At 40.3% G+C, this 20,900-nt stretch overlaps 1 protein-coding gene across 2 annotated transcripts in view; it reads left to right on the top strand.

The window, feature by feature from the left end:
- The window catches only part of LOC113037170 (glutamate receptor ionotropic, kainate 2-like), a 69,604-nt gene extending 58,134 nt beyond the window's left edge, over positions 1 to 11,470 (top strand). For both annotated transcript variants that reach the window (XM_026193931.1, XM_026193930.1), the window contains exons 14-16: positions 203 to 428; positions 3,695 to 3,945; positions 8,499 to 11,470. In XM_026193931.1, the coding sequence (XP_026049716.1) occupies positions 203 to 428; positions 3,695 to 3,945; positions 8,499 to 8,663 (642 nt within the window). In that variant the 3' untranslated portion in view covers positions 8,664 to 11,470. The remainder of the gene's footprint in view (positions 1 to 202; positions 429 to 3,694; positions 3,946 to 8,498) is intronic.
- The last annotated feature ends 9,430 nt before the right edge of the window (positions 11,471 to 20,900 follow it).

Genomic DNA, 20,900 nt, shown 5'->3' with positions numbered 1-20,900 from the left:
TCCTCAAAGCCTCAGAAGAAAATAAATAGGGTTTATTTTTGAACTGTGAGTCATGCAAAGCTATTATAGTCTAGGAATAAGAAAAAATGTGCAGCTGAAAATGAACATAATAGGTCCCAAACACTGTGCAAACGATGATATGATATTTTCTCCTAATACTTCTTAGATTCTCATTCAGATCCCACTCTCTGGTTACTTGCAGAAGACAAAAATCTCTACCTATGACAAGATGTGGGAGTTTATGAACAGCAGGAGGCAATCTGTGATGGTAAAGAACGTGGAGGAAGGCATCCAGCGTGTCCTTACCTCAGATTATGCCTTCCTCATGGAGTCCACTACCATTGAGTTTGTCACCCAGCGCAACTGCAACCTCACGCAGATTGGAGGCCTCATAGATTCCAGAGCCTACGGCGTGGGAACACCTATGGGTAAACGACCTCTGCATCCCTCTGTGTTATAAGCCACTCGGATTAAGTCTGCAGATACTGCAGATACTGTGTGACGCATTAAGGTGTGTTGTGGGAATGATGGAAAGCTTTGAAAAGGGAAAGGTTGATCTTTATCAGCGAGGTCACGGGTATAATGGTTAGACACAGTGAGGTGTAAAAGGTGTAGCTTAATGAAAAGTGAAATGCCTAGAAGGTTGAGTTTATGGATGAGGTTAAAATGACTCACTGCTTCGGCAAGATCTTTCTATTCATGGTGATTTTCTCACAAGATTGTTTCAGAGGCAGGAATGGTGTATCAAACTCTCTTCACAAATACTTTTAATGGTCTGTTTTCATTTTATTTTATGTTCACGTAAGGCAACACTGTGAGTGTCGGTTCAGTGCAATTCCCTTTGACTTACTTGACACCGGCATTAATTTCAGCACTAAACCACAACTAAAAAGCACTTCAGAGAGTATAAAACAAACTCTAGGAGCTTGTTTTCAGAAGCCGCTTTGACCCAGCTCCCATCAAAAATTTTGTATTCTGACATTTTATACCATCATTATCCAGGAATGAGGCAGATGAGCTAAAAGTATCACAAAAACAAGTACAATCATAAGAGGTTTGGTGCATTAAAAGCATTGTTTGTCAGGGTTAATCAATGCACAGCTCACAGCTCTAGCGTTCCCAGGGACCCTGACTGAAAGCCGTTGATGGTTCCCATTCAAGTGTCACAGAGGTTAGAGTGGTCCTGACGAGGCCACAGAGAACTCTGCTACCAGCTGTAATGGTCACATCTATCATGAATGATATGAAGGCCATCAAAATACGGAGGATTAATTTTGGCCATCCGCATCTGGACCGGGCTGCCGCTGATGAGTATGGGGCGGTTATGAATCTGCAGGGATGCCGTGATTGCCGTGGCTATAACAAAGCTGAGGGGCTGCTGTGAAATATAGGCCCACTGTGGCTCCCTAAGTGCTGAAGTACTTAGACTGATGTCCTTGAAATGGACACATAGAGACTAGAGCATGGATCACTTCTTTTTTCTTTTTTATTCACGCAGTAGTATACTTTATATTTTATATATCATATATATATAGATAGAGAGATAGATAGATAGATGGATAGATATATAAAATAGGAACACATCACTTTAATTCAGCAATAAATGGTTCTGCATTTATATAGAGATAAATATTCACTCTGAAGAATATTACTTCCCACTTTCTTCTTTCTGTCTAATCCTTATATTATTTGCTCAGAAGCCGATTATGGCCTGCAAAAAGATCTTGAGATCGGAATCTCGATGACTTTATTAGTTCAGAAGTAATTTTGGCAGAATATAAAAATTTGTATTTTTTTTTTATTATTATTTTTGATGGTGGCCCTCTCCTTGTGTCCTTTTTCAAAACCATGTGAGCTCTTCAGCTATCACGTTAGCCACCGGCTCATACCTTTTGGCCTCCTGAACAATGTTTAGCAGCTTATTCCCTATAGGGCTTTTACAGCAATAAAGCAGAGCAAGACATAATAACATTTTAACCTTTTAGTGCTAGATGGTTTCCCAAATCACAAATGCTTCATCCACTGCTATCGACTTAAACTGTGATCGCATTAATACTTGAGGCCAGACAGTGTAGGAGTGATGGATGATCTCTGGTGTTGAACATCTGTCAGGTAGTTGTGTATGCACAGTGTGTCAAGCACGGCGCTTTTCCCATTCGCCCAGGCCCCGCTCTCCATATCCTCCTCTCTAAGGACCCATCCTATTAGCATTTATCCAAGGCCTGTTTTGTTAAGCCATCATTAATCATTTGAAATATGAGAGGAGCCTGAATCAGGGGACCCAGATACTAGAGAGATCTCTGATTTTTCAAATGAAGCAGGCATATGTTTCCCACATACATAGTCAATTGCATCTAAGGGGCTGTGCTTTACACGCTTTGCATATCGACCGTATGAAATGCACGGAATATACCGTGTGTTGCAAGTCTGCTCTGGTTTATCATGTCAGTGTACTCATAAGCTCAGCACGGGGAGAAAAACACAAGGTTACAAAATAAGAGAAGAAAAAAAAAAACAGATGCTGCTCCAAAGTCAGTGGCATTGTGTAATTTTCAGTTTTCTAGTAATGTCTCTTTTGTTAGTCTAAACACAGAGATTTGGAGATGAAAGGATGATGGATGGCATTAGATTAATGATAGATGAGACAGAGGAAGACTCAACTAACGGGGCTGACAGGCAAAACTGTATGAGATCAACAAACAGCATGATGGTACTTGTTACCTGGAGCCTGACTCCGTTCATTTCCTTTGGAGTTCTGGCACAAAATGTTCTCTTCCTTTTTAAAACCATTTCTATTATCCTTGAATTATTTTTTTATTTTTTTTATTTTTTTAACATTTCTTTTGTTTCTTTTAAGTCACTCTTAATTTGCACACGAGGCAAATGCCTGAAATGAATATGTGCACCCAGGCTTCATTATGCATGAGTCCCATAATCGCATAAATACACTAACAAGCTCTTAAAGCAGTGAAAACATGAAACATGAAGGCTCACAGTAAGAATTAATCTTTCTTGGCCCGGTTGAAGCAAAGTGTGTGTGCGCTGCTCCTGGATCAACCCAGCCGTGTGTTGTGGCGCACACGCTGTGGATGGGAGAGGAACATGACCCCACTCGGCTACCCTGCAACGATTATTCCCACTTTGATCAGGCCAGCGCCCGCTGCGCCTTAATGCCTCGTCGCTAATTCTGGCGCCTTCCTACTTTCTGTGGATTTGAGTTTGCTCAACATGCATCAAAAAACAGCAATGCAGAAACCCAATCATCAATATACACGTATAATCCCAAACACATATGCATCCATATAATGTACCCCTCACTGGGCTCCTCTGTTCATAGGGACTATTTCTGTCATATGAAAGCGTGTGCAAACAGCAGCTAAATTGTGAGAATCGACAGCAGCTCTGCTCCCCCAAGCCAAGTTATTGTTGCCAACTCCCTGTGCATTATAATAAACACACTGCAGAGAGGAGTGAGAATTTTGGAATAGCTCTGTGAATATGGCGGATTAGTGGGATTTGAAGAAGGACTTACAAAAAAACTCTCTCTAAGCGGCTAACAATAACATGACAGGTTATATGATCACATGCAAGCCTGAATGTGTTTCTTACACCCACTAACACAACAATGACGATCCTAGGCACATGAGTATTATCTGTGTTTTCCAGTTTCACGATACGCTTTTTGTATTCGCAGGATCTCCATACAGAGACAAGATCACGATAGCTATTCTGCAGCTGCAAGAGGAAGGCAAGCTGCACATGATGAAGGAGAAGTGGTGGAGAGGCAACGGGTGTCCCGAGGAGGAGAGCAAAGAGGCCAGCGCTCTGGGAGTACAGAACATCGGTGGGATCTTCATCGTGCTGGCTGCGGGACTTGTGCTGTCAGTGTTTGTGGCTGTGGGGGAGGTCCTTTACAAGTCTAAGCAGAACGCCCAGCTGGAAAAGGTACAGGCGCTATTAGAGAAGAGATTTTAGGCTTCTGCTGTAGCGTGTTTGTGTCAAGGTATGGCTGTGTGGCAGGCAGGATGGGGATCTAAATGAAGGACTCGGGGAGTCATAAGTGATCTCAAAACACAGTCTTAATGCTGGTAATTTACAAAGAAAGAGAAGAAGATCCAAATCTCATGGAACACAGAGCCAAGGAAACGCACAAGCATGAGGGGTGACGCAAAAACGAACAGAGGGAGGCTCAGACAATATCAACATACGCCAGAAGAATAGAAATGGGGAACGGGTGGAAACAGAGCTGAGGACAACTAACACTTAAAAGGAAGTAAAACTGAAAAATAGAGCACATGAGACAAAAGATTAACGAATTAAAAACAGGAGGTAACACATGCAGAAACACAAGGGAGGCAGGAATACACAGGAACTCACAGAATTAAATACGACCCAAATAATAACCACAAACAGAAGTAGATAGGAAACTAAAACCTGAGAATCTAAATATAAAGAAAAATTTAAGAAAAATACAAAACCAAAACTCAAAAGCGGTCTACCTCTCTTGCTCTGCCATTTTAGAAATCAAACTGTAAAAACAAGACACCAAACCCAAGAGACATCAAATGAAAGTGAAATGAAAATTTGTCTTATAGCCCTAAAGTGCATTTTTACAGACCAAGCTTGTTTTTATTTTAACAATTGGCTACTTAAATTGCTTTCACTCTTCATAATGGCTATAGACCTGTGGTGTGGAGACAGAAATCCCCCAGTGCTTTAACCTGTGTGAGTTTTTAGCAGTCAATATTTGCTAAACCAAGCAGGCATTTTCCGAAACTAACTTCTGTCTACGCATGGATAATTTTCTTGCTGATTTTAAATGGGGAAAAATGTTTTACTTGTTTGTTGTTTTTTAGTCATATATTATATTGAATCATCATTTCAATAAATTAACAATTACAGCAACTCCTTCATCACAAACACCAGCATAATAGTATTATACAAATACAAATCTATTTTAATTCACCATGTATACATAGAGTGCACTGTATCCACAGCTTCTTTATCCCCCTGGTTACGTTTCTGAATATTTTTCAGGCTGTTCTGTTTGTGCTCTATTTTCGTACTGAGCGCACATGATTCATCACACAGTGTGGAGTATGTATTTTAGTGCACTTTAACTCGTGCAGTGATGTTTCCCAATAATTGTGAGAGTCCTTTTGATAGCGTCTGTTAATTATTTACGTCTATAGAATTAGCACAGCGCAGCAGCGTGTTACTTTATTGCAACAGTAATTAGTTTCTTGCTTTTTTTAAGGGCTGCAAAAGTTTCACAGCACATCTTAGCTATCATTAATCAAGAGCTGCAAGACTGGGTCACAATATTCAGATAATTTGCAAATGCCAGAGTCTCTAGGCTGACAAGGTGCTAGTAATTTGCATGCTGACAGCAAGCCTCTCCTTTTTTTACTCCCTGCCAGAGTCCTCCACCCTAACATCACGAGCTTTTTCTCTCTCTCTTTTTTTTAAAACCCTCCTTCTCATTGTTTTTCAAAATTAATTTTCTGTTATCCTTCTTGCCTGTCTGCTTTTGTAATCAGTCTTCCTTCAGACTCTAGAAAATATTTCATTCATATGGCAGACAAATATATGTAAAAAAATGTTGCTAAAAAAAAACACACCCTAAGCCACCTACAGATATCCATCTCGCACACCTACACACATACACAAACAGAAAAATAATAGCTTCATACTTTAATGCTCCCCCTCCTCTTTTTATCTTCTCCCCTCCTACACTCTTTGAATTTGAATTACATTTTGCATAATCAGAAAAGGAATGTATGAGAATTTGACTTGGCAAAGTTGGTGCCCGGGCATATTGACATTTTATAGGATTTTACACCACATACATAATGCAGGGACAACAGAAGCTCACATTACACAAGTTGCATAAGACTGTGATGTTTTAAAGTGGGTAGCAGTATATTTGGATTTAATCTGCCGAAGTGGATGCTTTGTCCTTTATGCTGTCTCTTTAGGTTTTTCACTTTCATGCCAAATTACAAGTGTTTAATGTTTCTCCCAGAATCCCGTTCTTGGCAGGGTGCAAATGGCTGTGAAACGCTATTTAGACGTTTGTGTGACAGTGACGATTTAAAGGGGGAATCTAGGACATATCAAACCCTTTAAATGAAGGCTTGTTTTCTCAAAATATTCTGTCGAAAAAAGCAAATGAATAGATGCTTCATGTTCTGTAGCTGTTGCGCAGTTACACGATATCAACTGACTCAATGGTTTATTTTATCGCATGTACACATAAAATAAAACTGAACACGTTGACCTTTGTTTTCCCAGAATAGTACCACGAGATCCTTTTTTATTATTTATTTATAACCTCACAAATTATGTTACAGTACTGTGCAAAAGTCATGAGTCCCCCCTTATTTTATATAGTTTGCTTCTAAGAAGCCAGACTTTCATGTGGCTTCCAAGTAATCTTGAACAATAGCACTCTGGGCTTTCTGAAGGTCCTTCAAGTTTTTCTTTCGACAGTGGTTGCTTTTTCACTTAACACTGACTTATGAATCCTACAAGCAGAAAAGAGGCACCTAACCAGTGTTGTGTCTACATATAACAGATAACTTAGCAAAGAACCAAATTTAAATTGCATCTTTAGGCACTTTGGCATTTCTATAGTTGAATTTATGAAAAATACAAAACGTAACACAGTCTGACAGGCATAAAATAGTATTTTTGGCCCAATGAGGGGATTCCCAAAGAACTGTTAGCTGAAAACTTGGCATATCAAAGGAAGGTCCAAAGGAAACAGGACAAAATCTACACCAGTACCTAAGAGATGTATGTGGCACTAAATCCTCATCAGAAATGGTCACAGTAAATGGGCAGCTGTCAAGAAGCCATTCTTAAAGAAGAAAAACAAGGAGAAAAGGTTGAGGTTTGCCAAATTACACACAATGCGACTGAAAATCAGTGGCAACGGGTCTTACAGAGTGATGAATACAAATTTGAAATTTTTGGTTCAGACATCAGTAGGTAGAGAGAGAACAATAACAGTCTACACGGTGAAAAAGAATGTCCTTCAAGAGGCTATACATGAAGACTGCATAAAGAAATTACAAAACAGCTTGCCTAAGAGAGTTCAGGCTGTGTGAAGAATAACGGTGATCATACCAAATATTGACTTTCACATTTTTCAATAAATCACCGCACCTATTTCCCATTTTCGTAGCAAACTTTGAAGAAATGAGGGGCAGCTTGAGACTTTTGCGCAGTACTGTACATACATATGCTTGTCGTAAAACCAACATAAAGCCAATAAATACAAAAGAAGGAGGAGAAACTGTTCAGTTTGGCTAATTTTTTCAAGCTTAAAATAGAATAGAGAAGCTCAGCAATTCCCCTTTGAGTGTATGTGGTGACAGTGGAAAGGAAAAAAAAGAGAAAAAATGAACACTGAGAAACAACCAATAATAACAATTGCTGCTTGGTGGGTTTAGTAACCCCAGATCCAAAATCTGAATGCCAGAGACAGATGGCGAAGGATACAGAGACAGAGAGGAGAGCGGGTAAACTACCAGGGCAAAAAGACACACAGTTGATCACACGCAGTTGTCATCTATATGCATGGGGAGTTAAAGTGAAAGGAGGAGTTCAGTAGATGATGGAAGAGCAGCCTGGGGTCTGCAGCAGTATAACTAAGCGAGGGTCACCTGACCCAACCCCACCTATAAGCTTTATCAAGGAGGACCTGTTTTTTTTAATCGTGTAAAAAGGCTGTGTGACTTTGAACTCAAACTGGAAGCTGGTTTTACATCTGAAGGTCAGACCTCCTGCTGTACTTTTGGAACCACAAGTAAGAAAAAGGCAGAAAAGGAAACATATTGTACAGCATATAAAAAAGTATTTTCATGTTACACAACATATTAAGGTGAGAGGATGCGCATGGTAAAGCAGTGAAATTGAATTTATGTAGACATCGACTGATTCTGGTAGAATTAAAGTCACTAAATTTAGAATATCCCAGTGATGGTGCCACCTGGTGGTGAAAAAAGGACACTGTGGCAATTACCCAAGAATACTGACATGAGTGGAAAATAAAAAACAACAACAATACCTTGGAGATACTCAGAAAGGACCTCATGCCACCATTAAGAAGACACTGGTTAAAAGAGAATACGCGGCACAAAAACCATCACCAGCCCTCCCTCATTAAACAACCCTGTAGGTCATTTGTGCAAGCTGTTAAAATGACCTGCAGCTGCACTTTAAAGTTAACTAACCTCTGTCGCCCATGTAAATAAATGCATGTAAAATGTGCACTGGTGTCATCAGCGTTTTGCCACACCAGGCTTACGCTCAAGTCTCCTGGCTAAAAGCCAGCGGTTTCATTGTGCCAAAACCACTCTGCCCGCCTCCTAATGCAAATACTTTCCCCTTTCTTTTAGACAGTAAGAACAAATGATCCACTATGACTGTATATCTCAAGAATGTGTTGAACTTTTTTTTTTTCCTTCTTCTTTTCTATTTCCTTCTCGCAGCGATCATTCTGCAGTGCCATGATGGACGAGCTGCGCGTGTCTCTAAAGTGCCAACGCCGTCTCAAACAAAAGCCTCAGCCACCTGTCATCGTTAAGACAGAGGAGGTTATTAACATGCACACGTTTAACGACAGGAGACTCCCAGGAAAGGAAACCATGGCATGAACACTGAATACACCTGGACTACACCCCTCAGTAAAAACCACGAGTGGGGAGACAGGGTTGAATTAATGCTGGCTTAGTTACAGACTGAGTTTAGCGGGGGGGGGGGGGACAAAAATTTAAAAAAAATACAAAGAAACAAACAGGATTCCTTTCGAACCCACTTGCTTATGTAGACAGATGTTTCCTGTGGAAATATAGATACCTGAGCAGTGTCACCTCACTGTGACATTCACTTTTTGAAGGGAGATGTAATCGAAGGACTTACTTACGGGTTTGGTTGGTGATATATGTAAAATGACAGAAGAGCCGAGCAATTTTATGACACAACATTTGACTAGTCCACAGTAGAAGTGGACTTAAACATACGCATACACACAAAAAAAACTAATGAAAAAAAATGTATGCACACACACTGACACACACTGACACACACACACTCTCATCTGACACACTTGACAACTGTGCAGAAGGGAAAACTATTGTGACACTTACACCAGATGTAGTTTTTCTGTTGATGTCAATACCCTTTCGTCTTACCTCCATGTGTGTGTGACCCGATCGGTCCCCTCTCCTCGGTGGCTTGAGTTTCTCTCAGATAATTTGAACAAACACTAATCTTACACCAACAAAGGGAACAGTAGTCAGTGCCAAATGGTTTGTTATGAACTGATGTATAAAAGTGATATTTAGTTTTGAGAACCATCTATGCCGACTTTGTCAAATATCCATCGTTTTCTTCTATAATGCCTTTCTCGTGCCAAAGTTCTGCCATTGTAAAGAACTTTCTGCCATGCCTATTATTATGTTCAAAGCCTCTACAAGAAATGTATACTGTCAGAGTCCTTATCCATGTCGGTCCTTGCGCACAGTCTGCAGTTTTCACTCTGTATCAGTTGTTGTTTAAAATGCAGGATTTCTACAAAAATGTTTGTTTTTGTACAAGAACAAAAAGTTTTGTAGTACTTTGTATCATGGTAGCCCCTTCTGTGGACAAAATATGTAGCAGATACCAACTCAGCCCTCAAACTCTGACAACTGGTGGCTATGGGGCTTCAAACTCTGCTGTGTAGGGTTCATCATTCTCATCTTTCAGAGATTCAGTCTTTTGTCTTGCCAGTCTCACGGGGCCAGCTGTATATACTATCTGGAGACGATGTAGTGGATTTTGGCAGGTAAGAAACAATAAAACCAGAAAATGCAACCGTTCTGCTGTCAGTGAGAGTTGGGTAGTCACCATAATGAGTCACCATGAAAGACGTAGTAAAACATGCAAATGCTCTACGTCTAGAAGGTGTTCATAACTGTGGTTGTGTAGCACCAATATACAGCAAAATTGTTATTTTTATTATGAGTTGTTTAATTTTTGTTTGTTTTGTTTTTCCTTTTACCAGAATCAAGTCCTAAAAGTATTATTTCAAAACTAGGGGAAATATTTACAGCCAAAAGTAACACAGATATTGATCTTGAAGAGCCAAAGGAAAAAATACCCTGCAGTAATTTCTTTAACATAAACAAACAAGCTTGATATTGATCTCTTGGATGTGTACACTAACCGAGGCATTTTACAGTTGAAAATTCCACTTTTCTTTGCTGTCTGGTAGACATGCAGTATAATGTGGAATGACTGTTCCTAAATTACCTCACACTGACTATAGCTTTTTTTTTCCCCCTCCCTGCGAATCCTTGCAGCTTATCAGTATGGATCCATACTGGTAAATCTGCTACAAACCTGATTGAGTTGGCCTGATTGATTGATTGATTGATTGCTCTATAAATAATCTGACACTGCGTGAATGACATTCTCAGTCTCAGTATGGCCATGTTTCCAATTCGTTCCAAGGGTTTGTTAATATTTCATGTTGGTATCAGTAAGTTTGATTTATTAATGCATATTCCTGCACCAGAAGGTGAAAAAAATATTGAAATGAGTCCATTTGCATTTTGAAACTGGTCGAAGTAATCTCACGGCACTGTTGGATATTTTTCAGTGCTTTCAGAAAATATTACTTTTAGGACTCGCTAACAGACAAAGATGACCTCAGTCAAAGGGGAACCTCACTGATGGGCAGCTTTTGAATGTATAAAACTGTGCATTTGCAGTAATTCTGATGTTGGCGTAATTAGAGCTTTGAGACACTCGTGTGCTACATAGTAAATCTCTCACCTCTGCTCAAATGCCAGGTGTTGCTTCACTCACGGTGCCTAAAAGGGACTTGATCAACCTTGGGGCGCAATTTTCGAGGATAACTCGTGGGCCGAGCGAATCATTTATCCACTAATTGTCTCCAGATGCGTGTTCTCTTCGCCAAGCGACACATCACATTTGGCCCCACAACACTTCTGTGTCTGTTAACTCTGTTCCGTGTTGTGAAATGACAAGCATATCTGATAGGTTACTCCACCAGTGCCCCTGTCTTCCTACACTATTCGGTTAATCATCTGATCTGATATTCCAGGGATGATTTCAAAGACAAAAAAATGAAAAAAAAAAATCAAATACGCCCACACACCTGTGTTGTACACGAGTGGCTCCCCTATATTTAATGACTTCTTTAAAACAACCGCATCTACGCTTTTATGAGAAATGACAGGGAAGACATGCTCCTTTAACTTGTCAGCTATCTACCAGTGTGGCTTGTCATTTTTTTTCCTTTTTTTTTTTTCTACACACGGCTAAATCTAGCAGTGTGAGCTCAAGTGGTTGAATAGTTTGGGAACATTGCTGTGGGAAACTGATGTGTGCTCGTGGAATCTGACATCCATGCAAGGTTTTACAAATAATGTCATTAAAAATGGTCATAATTGTAGATTTGCCTCTTAGCTTTACTCCAGACTTTGCAGTTCTTTTCCACCCAAATGAGGAAGCAACAGGATATGCCAAGTGAACCAGATGCCATCTAGCCCAGTGTGTCTCTAGCCATGTCTTGTATTGTTATAAAACATCTGAATATAAAATATGAAAAGGGTTGATTTATGTAATCAAATCAAATCAAAGCAAGGACTGTAGGGAGGCTTAACCAATTATTTTTCCAGCTTGCTCACCAGCTATTACTGCATCTGCCTGTCTGTTTACAATTTTCTCTGACTACTAGTTTCTAAAATATCTCCAGCTTATGAGGAGGCTGCACAGTCTAACAAAATAGCCCAGGAATGTTACACTGCACACACTCTGGTTTTTTATTGTTTATTGTTATTTCCTTCCCACAGGCAGCAGTGGACAGTGAGGCTGCTCTGGATTTCAGACAAGGGTTTTTTTTTTTTTTTGGGGGGGGGGTAATGATGAAAACTGTTTCTGCAGCCTGAGCTCTACCATAACAACATAAATGGCCACCCTGTCTGCCCTCCAGATTGACAGGGAAGGTCAGAGCATGCATCAATGCGTTCAGCACGAACCATTTAGTCTGTCACACTTATTCCATCATATTAAGTCCTCTTCCTCCTTTTCCTAAGTGCTCATTGGAAAGGTATCCTTGAATAACATCTTGTTCATTAGCCAATTAATGGCCAAGATTGCATTGTGAACAGAAAATTGCTTTCTGAATGTGACTTTGGTTTGTCGTGCAGATATTATGACCTAACAGAGCCTGCCAAGGAAGGTTTTTTTAAGGTAGGGAATATTCTTCACCTCATTTCCAAGTGATTTTTAATAATTCAGGATCCCAGATTAGGAATCATTAAAAATCTTTTTTTTTTTTTAACTAGCAGCACATGTATGTGTAAAGTTATTAGATATGGTGGGCGTGGGGCAACAAGATGTTCGGAATATGCCCTCTGTCAGAGAGATAATTAAATAGATTGTTTACACTGAGCATGGGTGCATTAGGCAACTGTGTGCAATGGTACAAGCCAAAAATAGCATTGCATCATGTTAAAATGAGATTTTTCTAAAGACGTTTTCACTAGGGTAATGCAGTAGTAATGCATTCATAGTTTTATTAGCTAATTAGAGAGCGGCTCCAGGGGTGGTAGTGTTGTCAGACAGCCTAGTCGGTCCAGATTTAAATATCTCATCAACTGTTACATGGTTCGTCTGTAAATATGGACTTCTCATCATGGCTCCCAGATGATTTCTTTTCCTCGAGTGCCACCACAGGTTTAACATTTGTGGTTATGATATACACTCACCGGTCACTGCTTGCTAATGCAACTATCTAACCAGCCCATCATATGGCAGCAGTTTAATACATTTAGGAATGTGCACATACTCATGATGACCTGCTAAAGTTCAAATCAACCATTAGAATAGGGAAGAAATGAGATTTTAGTAACTCTGAATGTGACATGGTTGTTGGTGCCAGATGAGCTGAGTATTTTCGAAACTGCTGATCTACTGGGATTTTCCCACATAACCATCTCTAGGTTTTACGGAGAACAGTCTGAAAAAGAGAAAATAGCGAGTGGCACTTCTGTGGGTGTAAAATGCTTTGTTGGTCAGAGAGGAATGGCGAGACTTCATAGAAAGGCAACCACTCATTATAATCAAGGTATGCATCTCTGAATGTCGAAGACCACACTGGGGGCCAATCCTGTCAGCTAAGAACAGGAAACTTAGGCTACAATTCACCAGAATTGGACAATAGAAGACTGGAAAAATGTTGCCTCGTCTGATGAGTAAACAACCTTAAAGCATCGATCCATTCTGCCTTGTATCAATTGTTTAGGCTGCTGTTGGTCTAATGGGAGATATTTTCTAGACAGACTTTGGTCCCTTTAGTATATCCCGAACATTGTTTAAACACCACAGTCTACTTGGGCATTGTTGCTGGCCATGTCCATCCCTTTATGGCCACAGTGTGCCCATTTTCTCATGATTGCTTCCAGCAAGATAATGCACCATGTCCCAGAGCTCAAATAATCTTAAACTGGTTTGACAATCAGTTCGCTGTACTCAAATGCCATCGACAGTCACCAGATCTCAAGCCAGCAAAGCACCTTTGGGATGCGGTGGAACAGGAGATTTGCATCATTGATGTGCAGTCGACAAATCTGTTGCAACTGTGTGATGCTTAACACATCAATACTGCCCAAAATATCTGAGGAAAATTTCCAGCACCTTGTAGAATCTGTATTAAAGCAGTTCTGAAAACAAAAGGGGAATCAACATGGTACTAGTTGGGTTAACTGATCAAGTGTCTGGTGAGTGCATGTTCCATGGATTTCCATAATATTTGGCACCACATTTATGCTTCACTCCAGACTTTTGTATATACTTTACTTTTCATTTCTCCACACTACTGGGTAGAGCTCTGACCTACTTTAAAGACCAAATACCTGCAAAACTAAAAGCATCCTCGTGAGTCTTGGCTGTACTTTGTGTTGAGTGCTTATGAGTGAAGATAAAATGTTGGTGAAAGTGCTAAACATGTTTACACTGAGCTCCAAGTGCCGCTGCGTCTGCCTCACAAAGCTCCAACAATAGGGTCTTTGAGCGAATGTTTAAAGTAAAAATGAATCAACGTTTAATGCTGCTCTCATGTGAAAAAATACCCCCAAAAGATCAATCATTTCACATCGTTTTATTTCCCTTTCCTCCAATGTCAAATCATCCCTCGTTCTCCATCTGTGTAAGTAATTTAATGATTTGTTACCATGTGACTCATATCAACAAAGCTAGTGGCAATTTTTGTTGCAATATTTGGTCTGCAGTGAATGATTCCATTTCAGGTCTAGAAATGAGCTTTGACTCCTTTCTGTGGAGTTCAGCATGTACAATATGAAATCCTGGGGAATGCAATAAAAGGGGAATTGCAGCAGCTAGAGTTGGGCAGGCGTTGTTGGTAGAAAAGTGATATTTGATGTGCATTAAGACCAGCCAGTGGCATGTGTCTGCCCAGAGACAGCACCTGGGCAGCGAGCTGGAAGACTCACTAGCCTCACACAAAGAATGCTCTTGCCTTAAAAAAAAAGAAGGTATATTTTCTTTGTGAGAAAGTGTGTGTTTGTATGTAGCCTCCACTTTTGCCACCTTTGTGTGGGTTTCTGCAGTCACACACGTGCGCCCTGGGGGGATGAACCCCGTTTTGACTCCAAATGAATTTCAATTTAAAGAAGTGATCTTTTGTGTCATGTAGCAATTCGTTTGGATGCGGTTTTCTATCTGAGTGTTTTTTTCCCAGTGGCAGATGTGTTGCGGTGGGTGGCAGCTGCAGAATGGAGGAGCACAGCTTGCTAAGTGATTCACCCTGCTCCTGGCATCTCTGTTACCCCATGAGTCTTTTCCCTGACAATGTTTTCATTTCTATTTGCTTTATCTGTAACTGGGATGGTGGGCTAGATGCTTTGACAGCTCTGTCAGAAAAATGACAGTGCTGGTTGCCTGCTCGAGAAAGGGTGAGAGAAACTAATGGGACGTTTGGAGGTTACTTCCTCTTCGTGACCTCTTCTACAGGAAAAAACGGGGGGGGGGGGGGGGAGGTGGGGTTGGGGAATGTGGTGCGGGGGCAGAGGGGAGCTGTGGCTGAATGTACCACCAAATCACACTTTGAGATGGATGCGTTGATGGCGCTCGGTCTGATAAAATCCCTAGATTGATACTGCAAATGAGCTCTCTATCTGATGACATCTGCTGCATTTTTATGCACGCACCCGGAAATAACAGTGTCGAGTGTTGAACCAGTCACATCTCCTGACGGGGGAATCATGTTTTGTTCGCTGCTGTCAAATAGTACTTTCATTCCTCTCCAAAATCCCCCATTAGGTTCTCTCAGACAAATGTCCCCCCAACTCCCCCCTCTTTTTCTCTGCCTTTGAGTAATTCATACTGTTGATTCCACCTCTGGAGGAATACATCAGGCATAACGTCTTTTTCTTTCATCAAGGCAGCGGCTTTAAAGTAATTTTCCTCCTCTCATAGGGAGCCAAATGGAGACGAGAAGATGTCGATTCTCTCATCTCTTTGTCTGTCCCCTTTGATCTCTTTCAACATGAATTCCCAATGCACAGAAAGTAAATGGGATTTTTTTTTCTTTTCTATTTTTTGTCTTTCTCTGGAGCATGGTTGATCATACAAAATTGACCAGAAATGACTTCTAATGACCCCTGTGTTTTACTCAGTAAAAAGAATACCCAAAAAACACACTCATAGCTATCATTACTCATAGTGCATTTTAATAAAGGATGAATAATTTAGGGTGTGCTTGTAGATGTAATAGTCCAGAGCACTGATGCTGTGAACATCTTCATGGAGGAATTACCAGCTGTGTGGTGTGTGTGTGTGTGTGTGTGTGTGTGTGTGTGTGTGTGTGTGTGTGTGTGTGTGTGTGTGTGTGTGTGTGTGTGTGTGTGTGTGTAGGGACAAGGAGGACTTTGTGAGAAGGGACAAAGGTTTCAACAGTGCCTGCGTGCAAGTGTGTATTGTTGTCTGTTGCATTAACAGACAGCAGTTGTGATTTATCTTGTATTCCCAATGTAGTAGCCCCCTCTATCTAACTGGAAAGGTTAAAGCATACAGCCTGGAGGCAGTACTACAAAGGTCAACATCCAGTTTAAGAATGAGGAATAGAGAGAAAGACAGACAAGATATGTACTCTTCTCCTCTCTTCGACCTGCATACTGCATCTGACATCCTGAAAACATTCGCTATAGTGTCTGCAGCAAAGGCCCAGCAGTATTTATCCTTTGGTTCGCTCCATCCTTGCTCCCCTGGCTTCTTCTTCGTCTTATCATCGCCTTGCCGTGATACCTCCAGTACTGCACGCCATAAAAATAGCTGACCTTGACAAAGCCATCTCTAGAGATAGTGTTTGAAAAAGGGGAGCTGTGTAGGAAAATGATGGTGGTAACAAAGAGAAACTGTAAACAAAGACAATTCATTTAATGGACCCCCTCAAGCCTGGATGTGCTTAGTAGAGAGAAAGCGAATGAGACGGATGGTTATAAAAAAGCAAGGCGCGAGACCATTAAAGAAGAGCAGCAGAATAGAGAGAGGGCTGTGAAGAAACACCAGTCTCTTTGGTGAGTCAGATGTGTTGAGGTGATTAATCTGCTTTGGCTGTCCTTCAGGCCTGAGGGGGAACAAGGATACAGCAGCACTGGGTTGCCCCCTTGTGGAGACCTAGGTGAACTGGTAGAATAAAGAAACTCATTTTCTTTCACATAAAACTTTGTCATCACTGACCCTCACTTTCAGTGCCTTGTGCAATCTGTGATTTATGGCTCTTAAATGTTTCTCCTGTCAGATAACGGAAGAACTATAAACGAGTGACTTTATTCAAGGTCAAAAATTTTAGGAAGTAAGAAAGTGGATGGGGGGGAAAAAGCTTGTAAGAGCACACAGGCAGTGCAGGAACTCACTTTTAAGAGGTGCATATAATATGTTCTTTCACTACCAATTAATTATCCTCAACTCCTGTTAATTTTATTATCATTATTATATTTATTATTAATAATTATTTCCAGACAATCCATTGTCCATATATACAGTTCAGGATCACTCTAGGGCTGGAGCCTATCCCAACGATTATAAGGTGAGATGCACAGTATACACTGGACAGGTCACCAGGCTAACACAAGACAACCATTTAAACCCATCAGTTAGACTAACCTAGAGTGCTGTGAAAAGGCATTTGCACTCTTCCTGATTTCTTGATTGTTTGACTATTTGACATCATTATAACCAAATTAAATATATAATGCAGTTTTTACATTTAAATTTTTGTTTTTTTTATTATATCACGAGTTAACTGTGATTAACACATTCTTTTGAAAAGCTTATTTCAATTTCATTAGTCACACCTAAAATCACTCCAAGAGCACATCAACGACTCAGCCAGATGGTCACAAAAGAACTCAGAACGACATCTAAAGAACTGCAGACCTCCCTTTCCTTAGCGAAGGACCATGTTCATGAGTTAACAGTAAGGAAGACTAGGCAAAAATAGCATCGAAGGGAGATCTCTAAGGAGAAAACCATGCTGACCAAAACCAACACAAAGGCTCATTTCCACAAGATTTGGGGGGAAATATTCTGAGGACTGAGGAGACAAAAGTTTAACTTTTTGGAAGGTTTGAGTTCATGTAAAAGTATCACACTATTATAAACTGCAGTTAAACATGGTGGAGGTAATGTGACGGTCTGGAGCTGCTTTGCTCAATCGGGACCCTGGACGACTTGCAGTAATTGATGGAACCATGAATTCTGTCCTCTACCAGAAAATCCTGAGAGAAAATGTTTGTATCCTGAAGCTCAAGCAGACTCAGGTTATGGAGCAGGACAACGATCCAAAACACAAAAGCCGACCTCTGAATCCTGTTGCTTTCACAAGACCTTGAACAGGCCATTCATGTTGAGAAACCCTGTAATGTGGCTGACTTAAAACAATTCCGCAAAGAAGAGTGTGCCAAAATTCCTCTACAGCGATGTAAAAGACTCATTGCTGCAAATGCTTGGTTGCAGCCCAGTGGATTCAACCCCAGGATCTTCTTGCTGTGAGATAACAGTGTTAACCTCTGGTCCACCCCAAACCTTGTTGTGAATTATTAAGTTCTCCTCTTTACTGTATCATGTGCTATAACTGTAGAATATCTAGCTAGTTATTGAGCATGTCATCTTATTTTCTATTCCCCTCCTCTAAATGGATAGCCAGTCTATCTATTGTGCATTGTTGGTCACAGTCCCCAGGGTTCCCTTTGGTTTCTATTGATCTAACACTTGAAATCTTTGGTTTGCATCTCAAGTTTGGATTCCTATTTTGATTTTATGCTCACTCCAGTAATGTTAAACCTTAGTTCTTGTGGTATTATTTGGTTACTGTTCAGTTTTTATTGAAGCTTTGTTGCCTGTTTGGATTGCTTTACTATTCCTGTGTTTAAGTTTTCGATTCTTGGCTTTTATTTGAGCTTTGGTTCAGATTCAGTTTTTGGTTTCAGTTTTTATGTCCTGCCTCTGTGATTGTCTCCGTCTGTTTTGTGGCTTTGTGTACCACACCCTTTCTGTTTTTATTCCTCAATCAGCTCTCAGCGTTTATATGGTCTCATCTTCCCATTGTCCATTGTCAAGAAATGTATTATGCTTCCATTGTGTGCTCTGTGTCAATTGTGTTAATTAGAATTTGGTTTTGTGTTTTATTTTTGGACTCAGTTCATCCTATGATATTTTTGCCAGCAGCCAATACAGGCTAAGCTTCTTGTTATTCTTGTGGCATACATTTGAGGCCCCTTTAAACACAACACATTACTGCTGTCTCTATTCTATTCTATTGTGAAAACTTAAGACATAATAGCCATGACATACTGTCATCCATCCAGCTTTTTAATCCCAAACCTAAGATTTTCAATTTACAAAACAATCCAAAAGCAGCTAACCTCTGATTTGTAGATCGTGGGCATTTATTCATTTCATCATCCTGCATTAAAAAGACCTAAATGGTTTTCAGAATTGTTGGAGACATACACATTATAACACACTCACTGTATTTCATTAATCAACTTATGGAGATACAGAAAGTTCGTTTACTTTTAAAATGCTTTGGCCACATAACCACTTTTTATTTCTCTATAACCTTACTGGAGACCAGCTTACCCTGGATTATGTTTAGCTACATAGTATTCAGCAGTGTGGCTGCTTATATCTTTTATGTTGTCACTCATTTTCTCTAGCATTCACCCATCTCATCTAAAGTTCAACTAATGTATTTGGTCTGGTTTAAAATTGGCAGGATAGACGCAAACCAATGATTGATTGATTATTCCTTTAATTTTCACTTGCAACGTTACACGTACATGTTACCTGCAGCGAAACGGGACCCCTTCGGACCATACATACATTACACAAAGACCCCCTTTTGGAAGACAGGTCAGAGAGAGGTAGGATGGTAAGAGAAACAATGAAATACACAATACATGAGGGGAGAGGAGGAGAAAAAAAAAACTCTACCCAGACTGAGCTCCTGACAGAAGAGCAGTTTGAGAACCGAGGAAAAAAAACACCTCAGCACAAAAGCACATGAATCGTCACACCATACAACATAAAAACACGTGACTTGCAACGCATCGGTATCGGGTATGAGAGTGAGCCGATGTAGACAACAGCCATCCGGTCCTGCATGACTGTAGAAACAATGCAGGACTCTGACTTAAAAAGTTCAACAGGTGTATTTGCAGACAGTCAGAATCCAAACACAAAGCCGCTGTTAAGGAAGTTCGAGAAGGCAGGGAACTCCACAGATATAAAATATTCTCGAAAAAACTCAAGTTTCAGCTCACCACACACCAAACGAACAATACACTTGGGAATACTGTGCAGATGGAAACACTGGGTAAATAATTCACATGAAATCAAGCAGCCAGACTTTACTAACCAAGTTAATTCAACATTTCAAAGAAGACTGAAGCACTACCTTAAGAAGAGGTGGTAACGAGCTTATCAGGAACAAGTGCGTGGATCACTTCCGGGCGCGTGAAGCCTGAATGAGTCCCGCCCCTGAACACAGGTAAAATCCAACCACACACAGACAGCGGAGAAGAAACACAAACACTAAGGTGGAGAGAGAGAGTGAAAAGTGAGACAGCGTGGAGAGGACTGAGGGACTGTGGCAAAGGCAAGCAGTGAAAATGTCATAAAGCTTTCAAAATTAAATACATTTTTCTAGTAATTATTTTAGAACCAATGTTTAAAGTCTACAGAGATTTTCCCGAAGCACGAACTACTAGTTGGGATTGAGAAGCTACCAGTTCACTCAGTAAGCTAGCTGACGGTTGACTTGATCTTAATAATATTACATTTGCTGTTTAATACATATCCGGTTGAAAATTTTCCTTTAACATACAAAGATCAAAGTCAGGGAAGTACAATCAGAGGTATCCTGATATGCGATACTTAATTTGGATCAGGCTTTAAAAGTAGCAGATTCTGTTCTGTCCTTGTTTTTTCTTTTGAACACAGCTGTTACCTTCACGTGGGTTTACTTATCAGCCTAGCCAAATATACTATCATCAACCACTTCATTAGGTACACCATTAGGTATTAAATGTTAAATCTTCATACCATAGGTCCAACAAGGTGCTGAAAACACTCCTTATTTATTTATTTTTATCCATGTTGACATGACAGCATCACACAGTTGCTATAGATTTGTTGGCTGAACATTCATGTTGTGAATCCCCCACATCACCAGCTCTACTGGACCAACTGGTGCCTCTGGAGGCCATTTAAGTTCTTTATATCATGTTCAGGAAACTAGTCTGTGGTCATTTGAGCTTTCTGAAATGGCACGTTATCCAACTGGTAGTAGCTATCAG

This window comes from Astatotilapia calliptera, chromosome 15 (assembly GCF_900246225.1).
Source record: "Astatotilapia calliptera chromosome 15, fAstCal1.2, whole genome shotgun sequence".
NCBI lineage: Eukaryota > Metazoa > Chordata > Actinopteri > Cichliformes > Cichlidae > Astatotilapia > Astatotilapia calliptera.
This window is presented reverse-complemented; position numbering and strand designations above follow the sequence as displayed.